Raw genomic sequence first — 25,514 nt, 5'->3', positions numbered from 1 at the left:
AAGACAAAAAATTGGCCAAAAAAATGACAAAAATGTGGCAAAGAATGACAAAAAATGGATTAAAAAAGACAAATAATGTGACAAAAATGTGACAAAAAAGGAAAAAAGTAATGATTTTAAAAAATGACAATAAATGTGACAAAAAAAGATTAAAAAATGACAATAAATGTGACAAAAAAAGATTAAAAAATGACAATAAATGTGACAAAAAATGAAAAAAAAAAGATTAAAAAATGACAATAAATGTGACAAAAAATGAAAAAAATGATTAAAAAATTACAACAAATGTGACAAAAAATGAAAAGAAGATTTAAAAAATGACAATAAATGTGACAAAAAATGAAAAAAAAAGATTAAAAAATTGACAATAAATGTGACAAAAAATGAAAAAAATAATGATTTATAAAAATGACAAAAAATTGACCAAAAAAATGACAAAAATGTGACAAAAAAATAAAAATAAAAAATAAAAAGATTTAAAAAATGACAATAAATGTGACAAAAATGTGACAAAAAATTGATTTAAAAAAAAATTACAAAAAAGCTACAGAGTTGAAACCCCCCCCCCCCCCCCCCCCAAAAAAAAAATCTGATGATGTGAGGAAAAAGATCCATTTAGATGAGTTTTGTAGATCTTAGCTTTCAAATGAGGTGTTACACTGGCCTACAGGATTTGGGTAAAGCTAAACTGGAGAAAATGCTCTCGGTTCAGGCGGGAGTTAAGAGGTTAAACTGATCTTTTTCCATGCATTGTATTTCTTTTCATTGCTTTTTTTGTCACTGTCATTCTCTGGATGGCTTTTCAATTTTGATGCTCTTTTGTTGTGTTTTCATCCTTGTTTTTGTCAATTTTTTGTCACTATTTTGACACATTTTACTAGCGGCTTAAAGAAAAAATGTGCTCGGTTCAGATGGGGTTTAAGAGGTTTCCAAAAAAATCGAAATCTCCTCTGAACAAATTGTTAAAAGTCACAAAACATAACATACATTTGAACCTATAGCCTTGTCCATTCTTCAGAAAAAACTTGCAATACATTTTCCCTATTCACGAGCAGTGACAGTGTTGAAGGCTGGCTTGCTCTATCGGTGGCCCGGGGGCCAGATCCGGCCCATATAACAATCTTGTCTGACCCGGTGGTGATTTTGCATCTACCACTGTGGCCTCTGCAGACGTACACGCTAAAATCATGAGTGAGTTGTTCTTACCTTCACAGAGCATTCATTATGAGTCTGGTGCTAGAACACTCATGGCCACGTGCTTCAACAATACAATAGAAACGGAAAGGCCTTGATCCGCCAACAGGGCTGAAGTCACCAGTTCACAGTGAGAGTTCGTGAATCTGCTGCTGTGGTTTTGTTAACGGCTTCAAAGGCTGGAATATAATTCAGCTTTTTATCTTTAATTCTGCTTGAGCAATGATTGTAATGAATGTTTCATTTTTTTCATCCCAAAATTATGAATGGTGGTGGTCTCCAAATGACCTCCAAAAAAATCTGGCCCCGTAAAAATTGTAATTGGAAAGCCCTTGATAGCGAAAACTCCTGCCCACTGCCAAAACTTGGGAAAATATATTTTATAAGGACATGAAGTCAACTTTTCTGGCAAATGCTTAAGGCAAATGAAGGCCATGGCGCCGAAACGCGGACTTAATGTTCTTATAAAATAAAATATATTATTGCATATATTGGAAGTGCGCAGGATCGATGTAACAAAGGTAGTATCCTCCTATTTGATCTTTTCTCAATTGAATTTCACCCAATAAATAGAACAAAATACAAGATATTTGTGTTGTTGAAAAATGACCAAACGGACCTGCGTGTTTGCTGGGAGTGTGACAATGATGATGCGATACCTTTTTATTCCGATAACGATACTTTTGATTACGTCATGCATATTAATGAGGAAGCTGTGCTCCTGTGATTTCACCGTCAATAGAGGCCAACAATGATCAAGAATTCAGCCAGGACAGCAGGGGGCAGCACTACAGTTTTAAACACTTGGGCCAAACACTGTCACACTTTTGAATTTGGGGTTGATTTATTCCTTTTTAAATAGGACTGCGGTTTCTTGTTTATTTAAATGAAATGAAGTCACTGACAGATCACATGAAAATAAAAAGTAAATGATGAATAATGTGTAGTAGGTTAAAAGTAGCATCTTTTTTTTATCGTGATGTATCGTAGGTTATTTTTGTGCAATATATCGATTATCACAATATCGGCGTATCGTGAGATAAACGTTATCCTGTAAGTCCTGTAATGCGTATAAAATCGTGAGGTACCCAGAGGTTCCCACCCCCAGTGGTACCTTCAGACCTGCCTGTAACTGTGTGAGCGGGACGTCTCCAGCTCGTTTCCATGGAGATGTCGACTAAATAAGATTTGAGTAGTTTTTACATCTAAATCCATTCTTCGATCACCCAAAATATGCAAAAATACGGAGGAGCATGTTTTGAATTGGCAAAAGGCAGAACACAAAATATTTCGCGCTGTAACATAAATGGGGTGGAACACTTGAAATTCGGTTGAAAAAAACGATTTGCTGCGATCAAGGAACGCTTTGTAGTAAAGGCAATCTGAGAGCTGCAATGATCTTGACAACACCTCATGACATCAGCGGGTGAGACGGAGCGTTCCCCATGAGGTTTCACTGTTTAAAGCTGAATCCGCGCTGACATTGTGGAGATGGGAGACAGATTTGTCCGTAGTGGGTCAGTGTACAAAGAAAGGGCGTCGGCGGGAGCGGGGAGGGGGGGCGGTGGGAGCCCGGGGGGGCCGACACCCTTCTGCCCGTAACGGGATGGAGAGAGGCGGCGAAAACAGATAAAACGGATAGCGGCGACGCGGCGTGAATTCCGATGAGCCGCCTGAAAGAGCAGATGCACAGACGGACGGACAGGGCCATATGCAGCAGCGTTTACATTCCCAACAACGGAAACACGCAGAGCCACGGGGGAGGGAGGGGGGGGGGCGTCCAGAGTGCGGCGATGTGGAAGATGTTGGCATTTCAGTGATCGTTGTGATCCTTGGTTAGTTTTACATTTCACATGGAGGGTGTTGCGACTCCAGGCTCCCTCCGTTTTGTATATTTTTGTTTGTGTGGCCTAAACCGGTCCTTTCCCTCCATGAAACCCTGGCCGTGAGAGCTCTGGCCTGCGATTGGAGGACTAGTTTCAGGCTTGGCTCTGGTTGGCTGCTCGTTCTTGGTCTTGATTGGTGCGGTATCGGGAACGCCTGGCCCCCAATCAACCACCTGCTGCAGCCACGCCTATAAAAGGCCACACCCAAGAACATTCGGGGATGCTGGTCTTTGTTGCCATTTTGTGTTGTGTCCCTTTTTTGTATAAACTTTTGTGTGTCCAGGGACGCTCGTGTTATGTTGTGTAACTTTTTGGAATGTTCACTTAAATGTGACGTGGGATCAAGTGACACCTGCTGTATTTAGTCATGACTTGGTTTTGTATTCGTTAGGCCTAATTTTGTTTGTTTGATTTAGTTTGACTAGCTTTGCTTTGGTTAACCTTTTTGTAAATACTGTAAATACCCTTTGTTTGGTTATTTTTGTCACTCCTTTGTTAAATGTACCTTTTACACTCCTTTTATTAAATTACAGCTTTATTTATCCATTTTACATCTTGGCTTTTGTTCCGTCCCTCACCCTAGCTGAGCTGGGTCGTAACAGAGGGCAAAGGGCTTTTCCCCATAGTTTTTTTTTTTTTAAAGAAATATCTAAACAGGAAGTTGATTCTTGTTGGGGTTTGTTGCTATAGAGACAACTATGGCGGCCATGTTTGTTTGTTTTATCATATTGTGTCACACTGTACAGTCAACCTAGAACAACAGCGTTAAACTTCTGATCTATTTTCTTCCCACTCATCAACATCAACTGACTCTGAATGGTTTAGGTTAAGGTATATTTTATTAATCCCCGTTGGGAAATTCATTCTCTGCATTTGACTCATCCTCAGTGCCGCTCGTGGGCCGGCGGTCAGAAACACCTGGCCAGAGGATTAACCTATTGTACATGTTGTTAGTGGTAGGAGAAACCTATGCAGACATGAAGAGAACATGCACAGAAAGGCCCCGTCCAGGTGGGAATCGAACCCGGACCTTCTAGCTGTGAAACATGAGCGCTAAGAAGAAGAAGAAGAACTTTATTTATATAGCGCCTTTCACAGACATGGTTAGAGAAGGCAAACTCCACACAGAAAGGCCCCGTCCAGGTGGGAATCGAAGCCTGGACCTTCTAGCTGTGAAGTGAGAGTGCTAACCCCTGTACCAGTGTGCCGCCCGAGTGAATGAACAAATTCAGCCAAACCGTGTTCCCAAAGACTGAGCTGATGACCTGAACATCCTGAATGACCAGGGATTTATCAACGACAACACAGAAGCTTCTTTAAACACAGCGACTGTTTGCTTTAATCAAAGCTAAAGACACTACGGCACGGTGGCACAGTGGTTAGAGCACGGACTTCACAGGTTCAATTCCCACCTGGACGGGGCCTTTCAGAATCAGAATAGTATTTATTGCCATTGTTTGAGAACAGGTTCACAAACTTGGATTTTTGCTCGGTACAATCCATCCATCCATCCATTTTCTTCCAGTTGTCCGTTTCCGGGTCGTGGGGGCAGCTGTTGGAGTTGCCCAGATCACATTGCACCAGCCCCTATGGCGCCTCCTGCAGGTGGTGGGTCCACAGAAGGACGGCCTCATGGTTCTAAACAGGCCTGTTGGTAATAAACCGTTCTTTGTCTGACCCGTCACCTAGGACCTGTTTGCCCAGGGAGACCCTACCAGGGGCACATTCGGGTGCTCAAACCCCTCCACCGCGTTAAGGTGGAGGGGTTTGCAACATAAAACATATAACACAGAATTTAGACACTATAAGGCTATGAGTTCATGCGTAGAGAAGATTAAAATAAATGAATATTTCTGTGGACAAACATGCAAAATGTTCTCCCCGTGTCTGCGTAGGTGTCCTCCGGTTTCCAGTACCACGTGTGAGTGAGTGAGTGGTCGGTGGTCGGAGGGGCTGATGGCACAGACCGGCAGCTGTGGCTACCAGTCTGGGCCATCTGTGTGTGTGGCATAGCACCACCCACCCAGTCTGGCATGAATGAACAACGACGACAGTGTGGCTTTTTCAGAAACTTGGTAACACAGGCTTATAAAGCAAAATGCTACTTTTTTGGGGGGTCTGGTATGTCTGCTATACGTGCTGTGTGTGAACCTGTGTCATCACTGTTTCATCTCATTTCATTATTTGCGGTGGAGCAGAAATGGGACTGGCTGTGGCTCAGCGGTAGAGCAAATGCGAGTGAATAAATAACGACTGCAATGACGAGCTAAAGTGCAAAACCAATGTAAGCCGTTCAATCTATTTCCCATGAGCACTGTTATTCTGTCTCGTAATTATAAAACGCTGTGAGGATAATCCTGCATCTTCATGTGTTTGCTGAAATATCGGCTGGCATTAAGGCTTAAGATATTATACATTTAAGGCTCGCCAAGTGAATCATAAAGCTGAATCATTGATCTTTGTAAAATGGCGGTGTCTTCGTATCACTCCACTGTTAAAATTGTCCATTAACCGCTCTCACTTACTGTCAGCGCGGCATTAGCGTGGATTTATGCCCGGCCTGTGCGCGCGCTTCCTTTGTGTTTGCCTTAAACACGGAGCGTTAATAAATCATGAGCCACTTAATGGAATAAATGTGTTTGGTGGGTCGTGACGGCGCGCGGTAATTAATATGAAGAGATCGGCGCTGGATCCGCACTCCCTCTGAGAGAAATCAAACGAGATGTTCTTTCATCTGCGCGAACGGCCGTCGGGTGGGAGTTTCCGAGCGGATTCATCACGCAAAAAAAAACAGTGACGGTTGTTTCTTCTTCTAGTCCCGGAGCGCTCTGGTCTGAAGCTGTTCTCCATGATGCTTCCAAGCGTCGGTGATGAATGAGATGATGGGATTCTGTTAAATGTAATGGACTTGGCTCTTGTTGGAAGCACCATTGTCTTCTGTCCAATGCGTTTAGCACATTCACATATCGGCCAGTGGCAGCCGGCCCACTTCGAACGCCTGACCTTCCTCTGGCCGAGTCCGCTGGCGATTTCCCAGCATCCTTCACTGCGGACAGACGGACGGACAGCTCTCCTTTTGTTAACGACAGGATGCGTGCACTGTCCTGTCCTGATCTGCCCCCAGTACATGCAAGGTGTTCAAAAGACCTGACCAGGACTTCTTTTTGCTCACTGACCCCTACTATGTATTCACTATTTTATTTTATATATATAGATTTGTTTCCTCCATTTTTAAACTTATATTCATTATACAGTGAAATCCTGCCCCCCTTCCCGTATAGCAGGGGTAGGCAACGTCAGGCCCGGGAGCCAAATCTGCTAAGAACCTGTGGCCCTCAGGATGTTTTTTATGATTTTGAAGATATTATGACACATATGAGAGATCAAATGCCTGTGAATGCTCTCAAAATGTCAATTCAATACAGTCAATTCTTTATAAAATCTTCAAACAGAACCTGAATGAATTTTTTCGATTCCTATACAAAAATATCTGTCGTTTCGAAACAGAAAACGAAACAATAATATTTGGAAGATTTGCAAATTTACAATATCGGGTTCATCTCCAATGGCAAGAAATGTGTGAAAAATGGAGAAGAATTTGGGGGGAAATGTGGCTCAAAATAAGGAAAAATTGTGTGAAGAAATGGGACAAAAATAAATGGGGAATACATTGGGTAAATATAGAAAATATTGTAATAAAAAAATGGGGGAAACAACCAAGTCACTTCCTTTAATGCTGTCCCTTGACCAACAACATCAAAAAAGAACCTAAACTTTTTTCCTGATACCAGACTATCGTTTAATTGTAGATGCTGGCATTTGTAGAAAATGGGGCTAAAATTGGCATGTCCGGCCCTTGGTCTTTTTAAAATGAAGAAAATCGGCCCTCCACCAAGAAAACTTGCCCACCCCTGCCGTATAGTATCGTATCATTTTGGGCCGATGTAGGATTTTTTCACTCTATCAGCTATAGAGATGCTATTTGATAGAGACTTCAGTCAGAGCTTTGATCCTCCTATAACTTCCTCGGCTTCAGGAGGGTTTCATGTGGTAGACTTTTGCTGATAATATAAAGAGACTGTTAAGCTCTCTCTAAAGTACCTGCTAAGAAATGAATGTCCTGAAGAAATCAGCCCTATGCCCCTCATACAGCGCCCTCTACTGTCACGTCTAGAACCATCATACAAAGAAAGATGGGCATTGGCCTTTGAAAAACCCACATCGGTCGCCCTCTTGTGCGTACAGTTCAATATATTTCTATGATTGAAAACTTGTTTAACCTCTTAACCCCCACCTGAAGTGAAAAAAGCATCAAAATAGTGGCGAAGAAAACACGGATGAAAATACAAGCAGCGAAAAAAGTGACCAAAACAAAAGGAACGACATCGCAGCGACAACATGAGGAAAAAGATCAGTTTTGTGGGCCTTAAAGGGATAGGTTAGATTTTCCATCCTGAGATATGTTCTTACCTGAGCTTGGACGAACTTCACCCCCGTTTGGAGCTATGGGAATATACTGGGAGAGGCTAAATGCTAACATCTTTGGTCTTTTTGCGTGACTAAAGGCAGACAGTTCAACTCCTCTAAGCTCAGGTAAGAACATATCTCAGTCTGGAAAAAAGGTGAACTATTCCTTTAAGACACTGCACTCGGCAATAGTGGAGAAAATGCTTTTGGTTCAGGCGATTTGAGAAATAATCTTGTATCGTACCCCAAAAAACTGTATCATTCGGGCCCAAGAACACAGACGTTTGTGAAAAAAGTGCAAGAAAATACTTATCAACGTTTATGTAGTGTGGCCATGCTCCCTGGATATTCAGGAATGAGTTTATACTACAAGTGAAAATATAAAATGCATCCTATTTTGGTTTGACAAACAGTGTCTACAGTCTACGTTTAGACACACGAGATCGGGCCCTGTGCCTAGAGGGCCCGATCTCACTGCAGACCTCTCGAAGACCATGTGGAGACTCTGTTTTCACTGAGACTGGAGACTCGCCCTTTTTGCCAGGGGACGTCTCAGAGTCTCCATCTAGTCTCCAGGCCGGTGAGATAAGGCCTTAAAGTGACAGAACGCCGAGCTAAAATACTGCGTCCCTAAAAGTTGTGCACACATAACTCAAGAGGCTGGAGAGAGTGGAAATAAAAGTCACGGTGTGTCCTTTGCTGTGAAGCCGCTCGGAGAGTTACAGCCAGCCTGCGACTCCGCTCTCCTGTTTTTTCGAGTGAGATGAAATGCACAAACCCATTTCGTTCCTCGCCGCTGGGTTTGGGTTTTGCATAATTCCGGTCATGATTCGGTGTGATTCGCGCTTCTGTTCTTGGCGAGAGGGAACAAAGAGGATGGTGGAGTGTTGCTGTGTTCCCGCGCCGCAAAGACAAGCATTATAAAGGCAATTACAGGAGCTTACTCACTGTGATATCGCAGGAGACGCTCAGGAACGGATCCGGCAGACAATGTGAACCATATTTTACAGACACGAGTCGGCCGCGGGTTTTATTCAGTATGTTTATTAATCTGCACTGAGGTTCAGACACAGAGGATGACAATTGTTTTATTATTTTGGTCGCTGTAATCCAAATATGGTCATTTCCTTTCTGGGAGGCAGCCTCGGCTAAAGGCGGGAGATACAGTCGTGCTTAAAGGTTTCATACTGTGAAACTGTGGGTCAGGGACCAGAGGTGAGAGACTATTTACTATTTTAAAAAGTGGGGGAAATAGACTAGTAGTAGTTCTAAATCCCAGGCTTTGTCTGAAACCATCAAATTATAGTAAGTACTAAACACTAGCAACTAGTCCTTAACCTTTCATGGGGTCGACTGTTCGATCTCTATGCAGTTAGTGAACCAGAGCTTCAGAGCTATTTTGCACAATCCGACCGTCCTTACCCAGGGGAAAGGGAAGTGACATCACCAACAGCTGTTTTTCTTCTTCTTTAAAGTTATTGGTGGAGTGCAGGCCAAACAAAAGCGCATGTCGCCCCCTACTGTACAGTGTCCAACAACGACATAGTGTCCAAACAAAGACATTTAAGGAGAAAAATAAATCCAAATGATCCTTCACATTTCCCTTTAGTGTTATTTTATCTCAACAGCTGTTTCATAAAGCTACAGTAGTAAATAATCCATGTGGGTTAAGTTTCTACTAAATGAAAACAAAAGCACAAACTTTAATCCGTTTCCTGAGGCGACTCTTTAACACACGGACATGTGACTGAGCTGTGGGGACGACAACATGGATTCTGTCACTTTAATAAAGTTTGGCTTGAGCAGAAAGTATTTTTTTTTTATTTTTTTTTATTTATTGTTAAATGTGCGCCTGTCAATCAACAGTGGTTGCGCATGAATCCCTGGAGGGTGGGACCGTGGGGGGTGGGGGGATTGGTGGCGCAGTGGCTTATGGGATGGCACATAGCTCCTAATCACCGGTTAGTTAGCACCAGAGGTCCCTATGCTAAAGTGGCTATGACAGTTAGCATTGAGGCTCCTTTCCCTCACTCCTTCCTAACTGACAGCCCAATTCGGACGCTTCTTATCATGGCGGACGCTGACGCACATCCGGCTTGGCGCAAGACCTCATACCAATTTACCGCTTTCGGACGGAGCCCCAGTCTGACAATGGCTTAGTGGTTAGTGGTTCTCACACAGGGGGGCCTGAAATTAGGTCATTCTGCCGGCACTACTGCACAGTGGAACTGTTTTTCACCGTAAATGGACTCTGCAGAAACAAATATTAAAAACTTGGATTTGCCTTGTTCCCGATCCATTAGAAAATAGTTGAATATCCAGAGCGCTCTCTTGAGTCTCTGTGATGGCAAAAACGGTTCTTAAAGGTGAGAATGGGAGGTCAATTTAGAGACTAAATTTTGGTTGTCTCTTAGGAGTAGAATAGTTTTGGTCTCACATGGATTGTTTGTATGTCATTTGTAAAACCATGTCTTATTTCATGTGACTGAAGCTGAACAGGTGTCTTGTGATTCTGCCCCCCTCACTGTTCTGCTGAGTCCCTTCACTCTTCATCCTCCAGTGTTTACCGTCTCCGTCCACTGTCCTCGCTCCTTTCTCTGTGGTAATAACAGACATTAGACGGTCATTACGAGGATCTCTCTCTCTCTCTCTCACTGAGGCGGCGTTATCAAACCGAGATCCTTTTGTGTTTCGTGTCAAAGGCTGGGCGAGGAAAGTGACATGAAATGACTCGGGCCGGGTGATTAGGGTCTGCAGATTATGTCCATTACCAGAGCATTCAGGGTGTAAGAGCACAAAGACATGTAGCTCTGAGGCTATTGTCGCGTGGGGCAACAGTGCTCTGAGGCGTTAACTTTGATTCATTTTTACCAAGACATCGACAGACATTAGACAGCGCTTTAGTGTCACTGTAACTTAAAGGCTTGATATTTCTGATTACAAAAAAATGAAGGAGGAAGCCACTGAATTAAAGTGTTAGTTCTGGTCCAGTCTGGTCAGTCCTAACTTTCCTAACATTTGCGGCATCCCAATTCTCCACAAATCTTTTAAGACTGAAAACATTCCAAGTGCTAAGAAATGCTAAGGCATTCCAATACAAATTGTCCTCATTTATCCAGGTATAGAACACAGAATGTTTATTCTTCATCTGGACATGTTCAGATGAAGGATAAGCATTCTGTTTTATGATCTATACCATAGATATAATATATTAAAGATGAGCAGGTCCCATTCAGCCCCATTCATTGAAAAAGGTTCGTGTGTGAACCTTTATGACCTCTCTGTCTCCTCCTACATTGTGCCTTAAAAGGGCAAAAAGGCGGGAAGCCCTGCGCTCACTGAGTGGGCGGAGCTTCCACAGAACTCCAGAGCTTGATTGACAGGCTCTGGAGCCAGTCAATGCACTGAAAATGCTTCCAATTTTCGGGCTTTTAAACAAAAAACAGCGTGGTTACAAATATTTCACCTCCCTCAGCGTGGTCACATGGGTCATAAGCCGTTATTTGGACATCTGAAGTCCCATCAGAATCAATGCTCCCAAGTGTCTCTTGGAGTCGCCCCTGGCCACCAGGGGGTGGTATTACAGCACTGTCAGCTTCACCATGAGGACCATAGAGAAGTGTGTTCCTCACCCATTGCTCTGTACTCACCCCTCCCCTTCACAGAAGTTTAGTTGTTGTTGTTTCACATTGAAGCAAAATCTTTTAAAGTCTTTGCATCGTTTTAGTGCAGTTTCGTTTGTTTTACAGGAAAATACAGATTGTCCTTACGCTGTTTTTTGTTTTGGTCTGGTCTGGTTTTGGTCCAAACTCATTCCTAGCTTTACAAATGCCTTTCTAACATCCCGATCCTGCTCAGGGATAAGTTTATTTAAAGCACGATTAAGGCTTTATAATTACACAAAGGGATTTATTCACAAGTGTTCTAGCATATTGAGCCTTAAATAAAAGTGTAAAGGAAAGTTCTGTTCTGCTGCTCCAGTGACGTAAAGTAGTTGAGACGTCTATGAATACAGCTTTAAAAGAGAAATCCATCTCTTGGTATCGATCAGAATCAAAAGTGAAAAGGCCTGTATCGCACATCAGTAAAAGTCCTTGGAGTCTGCGAGCTCCAGAGCCTTCATTTCAGACGTGACTCATTTAAAACCCGTAACATCACCCGGACATAATCGCATTTTATTCCATTTCTTCTCATGAGTTTGAATCTGTGGTTCCGTGTTTCCTCGATGCATTCAGCCCGGCCTCTCCTCCGCCTAAATCCCGGCTGTAATGTTGTATCTCATCGCTGTCGATCCAGGCGTCGCACGTTCATAATTCCTAATCCCGGAATAGATTTACAAGGGGATTAGGTCTTAAACGCCGTTCACTCTCAGAAGGAAATGATCATTTTAGTGCATAATGATAGATGATTTAAAAAAATGTGCCTTCAGGGATTTCCTAGTAAAGTACGTCTCTCCATCTTGATCAAAGTCCCCGTTATTGCTCTGCTTTAGTCTTTAAATCACTGACAAGAGCTTTAGGTTTAGTCTCTTTTTTTGGAGAAACTCAAAGATGCTGAAAGTCACTGTTGTGTTTGAATAAAGCAGCATTGGCCACTAATCACAAGCTTTGCATTATTTTGGCCAGTCTCCAACCTGGATAAATAGACTAAACAGTAAGACGTGAATACAAAATTAACTTTATTTTTTTTCCATTAATACTATATTTCATTGTTGTTTCTTCATCAAAAACAAGCCTTGGGTTGTGTTTTGAGGCATTAACGAATGTTCGAGTAATTCTTAGATTATACATTGCTCATCTTTCCTAGCTTTCCTAATAGTCTGCCTTTACTAGTGTGTGTGTGTGTTTTTGGGTCACAGTGTCTGCGTACACTGGTGTGTGAATGAGAGAGTGAATGGGTGACTGGTTCCTTTCCTGCAAAGCGCTTTGGGCCTGATGAAGGTAGAAAAGTGTTATTTAAGTTGGGACCATTTACCATTTGTCAGGCTTGGTTTAATGAATCGATTAGAATTGAATTTCCTTTGAATAGCTTGATATCCATTAAAAACAAAACTTAAAGAGGGGGTATTATGCTGTTTTCAGTCACATAGCACCAGTCTATATCACACTACAATGATGACCAAACCTTCTGTTGGTCTGTAAATGCAGTAAATTGAAATAACTGCCATGTATAAAATTGCTCTCTCAAAATGGCTGTAGTGAATGTCTTGAAATAGGCCTCTGTCTCTTTAAGAACCTCTGAGCCTTTCAGACACGCCCCCTCCACACTCTGTCTGTGGCATCAGTGGGGAGGGGGTTCTGCTGAGGAGCAGTGGTCGGTTACTCGGCTGGTGACGAAAGCTCGGAGGCGTCTCCAGGAGGTGGGGGCGTTCCTAGGAGGACTCAGGCAAACCTATCCCTAAAATGGCCGCCATCAGAGTTTTTACAGATTACTCAAAAATACGTGAATGTGCCAAGGCAACACTTCAGGCATGTTTTTAATGAGGGAATGACATCATAACATGATGTAAAGCTTGAAAAAGTCGATTTTGCATAATACCTCCCCATCAAATCGATTCTAAGGTTTGTGTTTGACCAAATGATCTATGTTTATGTCACTCCACAATAACTAAGGAACTAAATGAGATAGAAACTTACTTACTCCTTCCTTCGAGCCCTCCGGAGAGCAAAGTTGCAGTGGAGCAAAAGCAGTAAAAAATAACTTCCCCTGCATATAAAAAAGCTTTTGCCTTGTCCCGCATGCCTTCCAAACAAAGATTTAGTGTGTTTATTTCCAAGAATCTTGCCATGGTCACAGCTTCAGTCTGATGGTGGCAGCCATGTTGTTCACTGTCAAAGGCCAGCCTGACGCACATGAATGATTCTTAATGTAAATATTCATATTTTTACAGAGTTAGTTTCTACTATGTGCAGCATTAGTTCTTCTTAGAATGTCTTCCATTACCAAGTCAAATTAATACTGCATGATGTCCTTAACTTATTCGAAAATCAGTCAAATTGAACGGTGAATTGAATCAAGCCCTTGTGAAGAGAATTGAATTGAAATGATTTGGGAAATCCTACTGGATGGACTGTAACATACAGAAACAAAGAGAACGCATATTACAATGTTATTTGGACAAATATACAAAGGAAGCATAAAATAAGTAGCTTGAAGATAGGTGAAACTTCAAAAGAATGATTGGTTTAGCGAGTGGTTAGCACAAAGCTAGTTTACATGGAAAACGCTATAAGGATGCTAATGGTATTAGCGCTGACTATTTTCTAACAAATCATGAATAAAATGATACAGGCTTTACCAACTGTTAGGAGCATTGCAGAACTATGGGAGCTGTTTGTGGACAAAACACTAGAAACACCAAACCTCCCTGTACCTCCAGAGCAAAGACAGACAAAAACATCCACCGAAGCTCCACTACAGGGCAACACAGTACGCTGCACAGGTCTGTTGTGAAGCGGAGCACAGGGGGAGGGGCTTAAGAAGACAGCACTTACTGAACCAGGAAGTGAAGTAGTTTTTGGTCACTAGTGTTTTCTTACAGACGTTTGCCTGCCTTTAGGGTTTATTTTCATGTCCTCAGGGATCAGCCGATCATGTCGATCTTTGTCGATCCCGATACTTTTGAAATGTGAGGTTCTGAGCTGTAAAGTAATGTGTATTTGTATGTGTGTGTTTCGCAGCGTGTCCCCCGGGCTCGTACAAGATGTCGTCCCGTCAGCAGGAGTGTTTCCCCTGTCCCGAGAACAGCGTGGCCGAAGAGGACGGCTCCATCATGTGCGTGTGCAAAGAGGACCACTTCAGGACGCCCCTGGACACGCCCTCCGCGCCCTGCACCAGTAAGAGCAACGCCAGTTCACCTCTGGGGGGTCGGGACCTGAGAGCGAGCTGGGGGGGGGGGTTGCCTTCATTTGATAAAACATTTTAAAGGCGAGACTTGGCAGGGGAAAGTATCGAGTAGCTATAGTTTCCTCCTATATTGTTATTGGCGGAAGAATTGTCCTTTTGGGGTAAATAACGCTTTCTGAATCTGAATCTGAGTTAACCACTCTAGCGACTTTCCACTTTTGGGCTTAACAATATTTTGAAGGTTTTTTTCAGAGGAATTGTTTGATATCTAATTCCCAGCCTGATTTATTGATCTTTGAACCCAAAAAAACAAATCCTTTCCGTCGTCCCTCTGGGGGTAATACAAGTGTTAATGGGATGATTGGAGGGTCTTTCATCTCCCGCTGGTGTCTCTGGCCAGAAAAACAGAATTGCAACTTCCCTGCCACCGGGTTGTAGTCACCAATACACACTAATGGAATCACGAGGAAGAAGCTAACAGGCTAACGGGCAAAGCTAACTGCGGGCTAATGTCACTTAAACAGTATTTACAGCCAAGTTTGAGTGAAAAAAAAAAGATCTTCATTGTGTAATTGGATGAACAACATCCCTCTGTCCCTTTGTCTTTTCTGTCAGCGTAGTATTTACTCCCACGGACAATCAATGAGTAAAAAACACAACATGCTACGACGTCTGCAGTAACACTTCTGGCCTCTAGGGGCAGGAGTTACATAGCACTGCTTTAAATCCCCTCTGAGAAAACATCTTTGTTCAATCTGGGTCGATTATTTAGATTCCATCGCTGAAAATATCAGCAATTTTGGCCATTTTTGACGCACACAGTCCCTCCTTTTTATATTAAAACATGATCAGTTTTTTCTTTTGTGTGTGTGACTTTTATCTACTATTGTGTCAGTTACAGTCCATCTTTTCATCATTCTATGAGATGTGTGCCATCTTGAATGCCAGAGTAATGGGTGATGCAATACAGTTTTTTCTCACATTTACAGTGGGGAAAAAAAGTATTTGGTCAGTTTCACATAGACATTGTATTGGATTTTGGCCAAATACTTTTTTTCCCCCACTGTATATCACCAATGTTCAGCAAACGTTTCAAACTAATGTCCATCCATCCATCCATCCATCCATCCATCCATCCATCCATCCATCCATCCATCCATCCATCCATCCATCCATCCATCCTCTTCCACCCATTTTCTTCCACTTTATTGTTGAGTTGCCTAAATCACATTGCACCAGCCCTTATGGCTCCTCCTGCAGGTGGTGGGTCCACAGAAGGTCGGCCTCATGGTTCTAACCAGGCCTGTTGGTCTCTCATAAGGTTCTTCTGACCCGCTCTTTGTCTGACCCGTCACCTAGAACTAGTTTGCCCTGGAGACCCAACCAGAGGCATGAAGCCCCCGAAAACAGAGCCCAGGATCATTTGGGTGCTCAAACCCCTCCAGGAGAGGCAATGTGATGTCACTAAATTCAATAGTTTGTCTCTATTCACCTGCAGCGTCTCGTCTTTGATAAAGGAAAACAAGGATATATGTTTTTTATCTAAACTTGAGTGAACCTAGAGTGACTCCCTTGTGTATGCGTGAAAGAAGAGACCAGTGGTTTTCATGTTTTATTTATTCACGTTCCCGCCCTCAGCAGGAGATCGTGTAGTAAATCTTGCTGTTTCTTATGGGGACGTATTTCATGCGATACGTTCCAGATTTGACGACTCGAATGTTGCGGCTGCCCCTTAGCCTCTCGCCTTTGCGGGCGGCCCACCAGAGCTCGATCGTGGCCTTCTTCATCCCGCTCACTTTGGGGATGGTTATGGGATGTCTCCAGAGCGGTCGCCTGGCGTTCGCCAGGGGAGTCTGGCCCAGCAGCTGGCCATCGTAGGACACCTGCAAAACGAAGAGTCTTTTTGCATTAGACGCCGCGAGGGCTGGACACCGTTAAACGATTTTGGTATCGAAAAAAGAAAAGTATTGAAAGCAGGAATTTTCAGGGATTTTTAAATTTTGGTGCTGTTGGTCACAGAAATGTAAAAGATTAGGTCAAAAATGTAAAAAGATTGGGGTAAATTTGGGAAAAAATTTGGGGGAAAAATGTTTAGATTTGGGAACAAACATGGGGAAAACTGGGAAACTTTGGGGAAAAATTGGAGTAAAAAATATATAAATTTCTGAAAAACTGGCGATTGGTCACATTTGAGCCCCGCCCACTCTGAGCCTCTGTGATCTGATTGGCTGCAGAGTTACACTGTAATTCAGACACCGTGAGTCACAGTAACATGACGCTAAATAGTGAGCTCTTATTTTCAGTAAAAAGGCTGAGGCCTCATTGCTCTTCAGTCACGGACTGTCAGTTAATTATTAATGACTCTCATTCTACAGAAACAAACCCTTGTCATTTGTATCTGCTGTAGAGTCATGTTTGTCCCAGTTCCTCTGAGTCGTGGTGCAGCAGGACTGATGTGGACAGATGTTACAGAAGAAGCTCATGAGGTTCATTTCTTCAACAGTTACTATAGTAACTATATTCTCTAAGTAAAAGTAGATCTACCACAGTCCTGTCCACATCTGTCATCACATATTTGTTTTTGTTTGTTTTTACCATATTTTGAGTTTCAGAATATGATTTGACTCTTACCTGCTGCAGAAGTCTGAAGTTCTTTCTAAATTAGAATCTCCATGACTTCCTTCTTCACTTCTCAGTCTGTGACTGAAGAGCAATGAGGCCTCAGACTTTTTACTGGAAACAAAGAGCTCACTGTATTTAGCGTCATGTTACTGTCACTCATGGTGTCTGACCTAAAGTCTAACTCAGAAGAAAGTCAAATGAGAAGGTTGGAAGGGCGCCCCCTTGTGTCACCTTGCATCCAAATGCCCGGACCATAACAGCAAGGGGTTAAAAAAAGGGAAAAAATCTGGGAAAAAACATGAAAAAAAAAAAAGTTTCATGGCTGATACAAATGATTCTAATGCAAAAGAAATTCAATGGAAGGAAAAGGAATACATTAACATTATAAATCTGTTTCATGGTTCTATGGGACAAATAATTTAGCACAGGTATGAAAAAAAGTATCCTTCAGGTATCTGTAACCATCGAAAACCAAGTATTGTTAAAGTACTGGTATCAAGAAAAAAAACCCCTGACTGTCAATATCACTGCACTGCGGGGGAAAAAAACAAAATCTTTTTACACTTCAATTGAGGAAAAAAAAAAAGGACCTTGACGAAGAGTTTCTTGTTCCTCAAGAAGGCGTGATCGATGGTCAGCGTGGCCGCTTTGCCACTCCTGCACCAAGCCGCCGACGCATCGAGCGCGAAGACGAGCAGGACGAGCGCCGCCGCCTTCAGCATGGTGTCCGCTTCAGCCTCAGAGGAGCCGCTTCAACCTCAGAGGAGCCGCTTCAACCTCAGAGGAGCCGCTTCAGCCTCAGAGGTGCCGCTTCAGTCTCAGAGGAGCCGCTTCAGTCTCAGAGGAGCCGCTTCAGCCTCAGAGGAGCCGCTTCAGTCTCAGAGGAGCCGCTTCAGTCTCAGAGGAGCCGCTTCAGCCTCAGAGGAGTCGCTTCAGTCTCAGAGGAGCCGCTTCAACCTCAGAGGAGCACTTTGTGGACAATTATTCTACAACAAACACGTCCAAATATTGTCTTTCTTCTCTGTGTTTACAATAATTTTGGTCAGAATTTGAGATGAATATGCGATGGATACTCCCCTGCCTTCATTAACTATTGCCTGAAGTGCATTTGCTCCTGTTCGGCTTCATCCAAATCTAAAAGTTTACAGCCTATAGGCCAGTGTGACCCCTCATTTGAAATCGAAGACAAACCAAACTGATGTAAACTGATCTTTTTCCTCCCGTTGTTGCCGTGTTGTTGTCATTTTTTTCACGTCCATTTATCATCCATTTTAGTCACTTCTTTGTGGCTTTTTTTAATTGCATTTTCATCGCCTTATTGCTGCGTTTTTGTGACGTTTTTTCATCACTTTTATGTTACGTTGTCATCACTTTTTTTGCCGCGCTGTCAGTTTTTTTGTCCGTTTTTTTGTTTTTTTGTTGCTCTTTTGTGGCTTTATATGGTCACGCTTTCATGTTCGATTTCTTCTTGTTTCTGTCGCTGTTTTGAAGCTTTTTTTTTTTTCTCTGAGAAGCCTTTAAATTTGAGTAAAAAAAGCCAAACTGGAGAAAATTTACTCTGTTCAGGCGGGGGGTTAACTTCGACCTTTTGAGTGATGAAAAAGGAAAACCATTCACAGGACACAGAAGTCACCGACCCTGCCCCATAAAACACGTATATCTCACTCCCCCCTGTTCGTTATGGAGGTTAAAAGGCACCATGTTTGTTACAGGCAATGGCAAAGTGTTTCTTAACTTAGGCCCGAGGTCCGTGAGAAAACAAACTACTTCCACCTGACAAATATTTGACTTAAGTCACGCAGAACACATAAAGTATTTGCTCATGCTAAGCGCCTGACACACCTGGGAATCCCCTTGTTTCTGTGAGCGCTCCAATCATTTCGACCTTCTCAGCAGCCTGGGGGCCACAATCGAAATGTTCTCATGGATTTGGACCTATCACAGAACGAGGAGGGACGGCAAAGAGATGACGCTATTGCACATACAGAAGCTTGTAGTTTGTTTACGGATCAAAAAATTAAAATGTATTTACAGATCCAACGGCGACGCCATCTTTGATCAAGCTTTAGGCCCTGTTCTGAATAGTTTAGCTCAAAAGTTTACAGCGGGACGACACATGAGAGACATTCAGCCCAATAAACGACTGTGGACGATCGTAAACCACAGCTCTCCTATGAGAAAAAGAATCTGTGGTCCCCAGACTAAATATAACTCTTTTTGACACTGAGGCTGGTTTCAAATATGAATTAAAGCTGAGGTACCTGATGTTTCCCACACAAACTTTGACATTTTTTTCATTTGGCCCAAACTCGTTTCTAGCACTCACAATCCCTCCTTCATGTCCAAAATGTTCTAGCAAATTCCCCTATATGCATGTTTTACGCCCCCCCCCCCTAGAAAAAACCTAAAAAAAATACCACTCATTTAGCTTGGTATTTCTATCTTCTATCGCTCAATAAATAATCAGGTGAATACGATTTAAAGGGACTATACAGAGTTTAAAAATGTCAAAATTCTGTATTTTCTTCCCCCCACATGTTCCAGCCACAACTGCCTCTAAAATCCTGCACTGTCACTCAGAAAGGTGTTAATTCAGGTCTGAAGTGCCGTCATGCATGAGCTTTATATAGAAGCTGCAGTTACATGTATGACCTGAGGTGGCAGTAGTGAGTATAAAATGGCTAACTTGCATCTAGCCCCTTTAACAATGGCTGTTTCTCAATTGCAAGGATCCCTCCTCCGTTTGGCCACTTCGTTGACGTCCTCGGTGGTGGCTCCTCCAAAACGGAGCGGAGTGTCCTCTCACCGCCGCCTTTGAGCTCAAATGGAACGGCCTCCGGGGCGAGCGGCTGCGTCATGACTCGTGTAAAATCATATAATCAAATGTCAATCTAAGCTTATTAAAACAACTGTTTTATGAACAACAGAGGCCAGGAAACTGTTAATGTGGAACAAAACTTTTTTAAAGTGAGTTAAAACTAATAAAGTTTTGCGAGAAAAGAAAAGAAACTATGCTGCAGTGCATCATGGGTAATTTCAGCTCTCCGAGGCAGCGGAGGATCCACTGCTGTATCCTTCGTAAATGAGCCAAACGGAGGAGTCGAGCTGCGAGGGGGCGAGTGGTCCAGGTGAAATGGAACCACTTGGCGGCGCTGTGACGACGTGAATGACGTCCGAAATGGTCGAGACGCCGAGGATCCTGGCAATTGGGAAACAGCCAATATCTGTTTTTTGCTGTGTTTATAACTCACCCTGAGGTGGTAAAAACAAATGTACTTTTCAACAACAAAAAGTCAGGTGCCCCAGCTTTAATAAATTGGGAATAAACATGATGGTAAATAGAAAAAAAAAACATTTATGTTATTAACGCTCAAGACTAATTCCTGTTTTGGATTCCCGCTTGTCCGCAGGGCTGGAGTCAGCTTTATGAATAACTTTTGCCTGTATTATCTGCCTAAATGACCTGCGTTACGTCCAAAGCCAACAGTGTCCTAATTCTGTCTCGTGCTGGTCCCTTTTTGTATCGAGCCAAAAGTGGCTCAAATGAGCAAACCCTGATCCTGGGGGCGCATTTAGAAAGCTCACACACAAATGCACAAAACTTTGCATAGCCGTTTCTCTGCGCCGAAGGTTCTTACAGAAAACAAACTGAACCTGAAACACCTTCATGCAAACTAAATATACCTGCACTTTTCAGACGAGACACGAGGAGAAGCCAGTCTGAGGAGCTCGAGTTTGGTCACTTTTGAAGAAGCTCATTATTTTCTTCAGAAATGACACAAATTAGAATGAAATGAGAATGAGCAACTAATCCCGACATTTGTACAACGTGTTTGTTTATCTTTTACTGTCATCGTCAAATGTGCTAAATGTAGTGTGCTAAAAGTTAATGTTTTAAACAAACGTATAAAACAGGTGAAACTCGGGAAATTAGAATATTGTTCAGAAGTTCTTTTACTTCTGTAATTCAATTTAACACATGAAACTAATCAAACTAAAGTTATAAGACAGGGTCGCTGGGTGGGGGCTTGTTGAGTGGCCCATTATACACCCCAGCTTTTTAATGCACCACACTATCCAGGGAAAAAAAGGAAGGAAAAAAAATGTAGTGGAGTTGGGAATGACAACAGGGAAACAGCAGGACCAAAAGGGAATTACAATAGACTAAAATATGCCTGCCCCTACGCGTGATAAAAACGTAAATAATTTCGAACTTTATAATTAGAGACAACACCAGATTACTATTGGAACCTATATCAGAAAGAACTACAGTGTATACCTGTGATTAATCTCGAATTAAGTAAGATTAATGACCTAGTAATTCTTTTTAAACATACTTCGTCTTACCGTATCGTTAAAAATCTGTATCTGTTTGGCTCAGGAAGGACTTGCATCAAAAGTCAACGTGATCTAGACCCAAAAATGTATTATGTTTTGTAAATGTACATAGAATTGAACATGGGGTCGGCACTTATGAGCTTATTGCTTCAGCCGACTCCATTTTGAGCATCCACACTGTATGAATTTTGGAAGATGCACACTTAAACTAAACTAATATATGATATACTGAGATATGTACAGCCTTTATTTGTTCTCATTTTGTTCACCTTGTAAAAATTCCAAATAAAAATCTCATTTTAAGTTGAATTACAGAAATAAATGAACTTATTTTAATTTAGTTTTAGTCTTGTCATTCAGTTTTAGTCTAGTTTTAGTCGACTAAATTTAAGACAAATTTAGTCGACTTTGCATTTATTATGCATACCATTTTAAAATCTTAGGCTGGACCATGTGGCGGGGGAAACTGGTTTAACTTTGCTTTGTGTTTCCTTTTGTGTATGATTTTTTATTTGTGTTTTGATTTGAACACATATCATTTTCATTGTATGTAAAATGTTAACTTACCTGCTGAACTTGCATGTGGAACTTACCCATTGGGCTAATGGTACCTACCGGTGGTCCTTTCCCGTTAGGGGAGGTATAAAACCAGACTGCTTCTAGTCACTGGGGGCCATTTTGTACGTGATATGTGGGTCACTGAGAAGTTTGAGAAATAAATGTTTGGTAAGAGCTGTATTTGTCGAGTCTGCCTGCCCATTTTGACCCCTTGTGGCCAGCTTCCTCACACTACCCATATAAATGTTTGTGTCAACTGAATAATGTTTGAAATACAACCATTTTGCACTTAAAGGGACTTATATTTGAGCACTTCCTGGTTGTAGCTACGCAGCGGCGGAGTGATCTGCTCAGTCACCGGATCTACAGTAGTTTGTTTACCTGCGGCCGGCGTTACTACACATGGAATTCACAAAGGAGCTTTCTGTAAATCAGATATGGCAACGTTTGGAGGACGAGCCCATGATTTTGAAGAGGTTTTTAATGCAGGCTACTAGTTACCATAGGCATGCACTAGCCTAGCACAAGCCTAGCACCGGTAAACTCTTCAAAACAAATCCATTTATTATTTTGATATATGGTTATTATCTAAACTCGAGTGAACCTAGAGTGAGAGAGACCAGTGGTTGTCATGTTTCACTTTATTCACACTTCTCAGTGGCTCGGTGGCCTCAGCAGGTCATTGTGTAGGTGATCTTCTGGCGTCTTCTTATGGTGCAGGGCTTCTTGTCATACTTTCCAGATGTGACGACTCGGACACTGCAGCTGTCCACTTTTTCCCCGCCTTTGCCGTTGTCCTTCCAGACCTCCATCGTCACCTTCTCCCCCTGTCCCCCCTCGGGTATCGTCATGGTCTTAACCCAGTACGTGGTGTTGGTGTTCGCCATCGTGTCCGTCTCATTCGCCATCGCGTCCCCCATGGCTTCCATCTTGTTCCTTATCGCGTCCCCCATCGCTTTCCCCATCGCGTCCATCTTGTTCCCCATCGCTTCCCCCATGGCGTCCATCTTGTTCCCCATCGCTTCCCCCATCTTGTCCATCTTCTTCCACATCGCGTTCCCCATCTTGTCCATCTTCTTCCACATCGCGTCCCCCATCTTGTCCATGTCGTCCGTGTCATCGTCGTCCTTGTCATCGTCCTTGTCATCGTCGTCGTCCTTGTCATCGTCGTCGTCCTTGTCATCGTCACCATCGTCGTCGTCTGTGACATCGTTGTCGCCCGTGTCGTACACGACGTCCACAATAGGGTCGTCGAAAAACACCTGCAAAACAACAAAGTCTTTTTGCATTTGCCGATATTGCGCAGCTGTGCTTCCAAATAACTGCAAACTTTTACGGTGAAAATACAAAATCTGCTTGATATTTCCTCTCTGTTGGTCTTTATTATCACTGAGTTCCTGTGAAAGGATCTCCTGCTGTGACCGTTAAGATAATACAGGTTAGAATATCATGAAAAAAGTGCTTCTGTTTAAACTGTGAAACTAATACATGATATAGACTCATTACATGTAAAGTGACATATGTCAAGCTTTTGTTATAAATTTTATGATTATGGCTTACAGTCCATTTTTCATTTGGGGTTTTAACAAGCTGTCAGCCATAATAATCAGAATGATTTTATATGATATGAGGCTCTATCAGACAAAGTGGAAGCTTGGATGATTTTAGTCTGTGCTTTTCATTTCTTATTTGTCTTATTGTCTTATTTAGTCAGCATGGATACAGAGTGTATATCAAAGTCATTTACCTTGGTGAACACATGAAACTTCTCCGAGGCTGGCTTTTCTGGAGCCGGCTTGTCCGGGGCCGGCTTGTCAGAGGCCGGCTTTTCCGGGGCCGGCTTGTCAGAGGCCGGCTTTTCCGGGGCCGGCTTGTCAGGAGCAGGCTTGTCCGGGGCCGGCTTGTCCGCGGCTGGCTTCTCTGGAGCCGGCTTGTCCGGGGCCGGCTTGTCCGCGGCTGGCTTCTCTGGGGCCGGCTTGTCCGGGGCCGGCTTGTCCGCGGCCAGCTTGTCAGAGGCCGGCTTGTCCGCAGCCGGCTTCTCCGGGGCTGGCTTGTCCGCAGCCGGCTTGTCAGAGGCTGGCTTGTCTGCAGCCGGCTTCTCCGGGGCCGGCTTCTCCGCAGCCGGCTTGTCAGAGGCTGGCTTGTCCGCGGCCGGCTTCTCCGGGGCCGGCTTGTCCGCAGCCGGCTTGTCAGAGGCTGGCTTGTCCGCGGCCGGCTTCTCCGGGGCTGGCTTGTCCGCAGCCGGCTTGTCAGAGGCTGGCTTGTCCGCAGCCGGCTTGTCAGAGGCTGGCTTGTCCGCGGCCGGCTTCTCCGGGGCCGGCTTGTCCACGGCCGGCTTCTCCGGGGCCGGCTTCTTCGGGGCCGGCTTCTCCGCGGCCGGCTTGGTCAGTTTGTCGCTGCCATCATCAGCCGCTGCAGTGAGGGCGAGGAGGAGCAGGAGCACCGCCGTCTTCAGCATCTTGACTCTGATGTGTCGCCTCAGAGACTCGAGTCTGGCTCTGACTGAAGTCACTGTCATGCAGATCTGAAGCAGCTTCAGGCGTCTACATCAAATGTTTACTCAAACACGGGACCCCTCCCTAAAGACTGCACACTGCAGCGAGAGTCAAAGTGTATTGTGCACCTTAAGTTCTCAAAGATCATTTATACTCAGGATATTACAAACTTTGCCTGAACTTTACATGAACTTGTAAATTAAATGCTGAATGTATATTCTTTAACATGTCCCGCCCAAATAAACAAGTGAACAGTGTGACATGTGAGCGTATTTGACTAAAGTCATGTGGAGCACATGCTGTGTTTGCTCATGTAAAGCACTTGGGCAAATACACATGTTTTTTAGATGCTTCCTCTATTACTAAACAAAGAAAATGATAATGAGACATTGCAGTGTCGTCAATAATAGGAGTTGTAATGACTATAACAAAATCTGAACAGGCGTCTGACTCATGCTTTGCTCACACACTACAGAACAAGAAGACCATGTTACTGAGATTAGCTGATAGACAATGGTCCACACCATAATCATTCTGAACATAACGTGAAGTACAGATAATATACAAACACATAGACACAGACAACTGACTCACAGATAGGCGGTCACCCTCTCTGCGTAGAGAAGTGCAAGACTAGGATAAAAGGGGACTGTCAACAGAGGTCTGGACTTCACTTCTTCTCTCTCTCTGAAGTCACCGGCTGGTTATACTGCTTTGTGACTAGGAACAAGACAACTTCTATCTCCAGTGTATGCTTTGGCTATTTCCAAATATCTCTTCTCGCGTGATACAAAAGAAAACGGGTCCTAGCAAGGAGTTTAGGATATTGATTGGAGATTTTAGGCCTTGAACTCAGAGAACGATCAGAGATGGATTGGCTGTTATGTTTTATGCATTTGTGCTTAAAGGTTTACACACCCTTTAGATTTTTTCTTATTGTTTTTCTTACATGTCATGTGATAGAATACACAGCCAATCATAGTTTCCTAGGTCCTTTTTGAGCAGGCTACTTCCATAGTCTTCCATAGTGTAATGTGTTTTTATTGCTCTTCTGAGACCATTGGAACTGCTCTTTTTGGGAGAAAAATGTCCACTTAATTTACTCAAA

At 43.1% G+C, this 25,514-nt stretch overlaps 1 protein-coding gene and 1 long non-coding RNA gene across 2 annotated transcripts in view; one reads left to right on the top strand and one right to left on the bottom strand.

Moving 5' to 3' along the window:
- The window catches only part of LOC306973998, an 818,053-nt gene that overhangs the window by 615,345 nt on the left and 177,194 nt on the right, over positions 1-25,514 (bottom strand). The window lies entirely within an intron of this gene.
- The window catches only part of epha10 (EPH receptor A10), a 418,807-nt gene that overhangs the window by 256,220 nt on the left and 137,073 nt on the right, over positions 1-25,514 (top strand). The window contains exon 4 of the mRNA XM_079570885.1: positions 14,228-14,383. Coding sequence (XP_079427011.1) covers positions 14,228-14,383 — 156 coding nt within the window. The remainder of the gene's footprint in view (positions 1-14,227; positions 14,384-25,514) is intronic.

Source organism: Gobius niger, assembly GCF_951799975.1.
Source record: "Gobius niger genome assembly, chromosome: 14".
NCBI lineage: Eukaryota > Metazoa > Chordata > Actinopteri > Gobiiformes > Gobiidae > Gobius > Gobius niger.
This window is presented reverse-complemented; position numbering and strand designations above follow the sequence as displayed.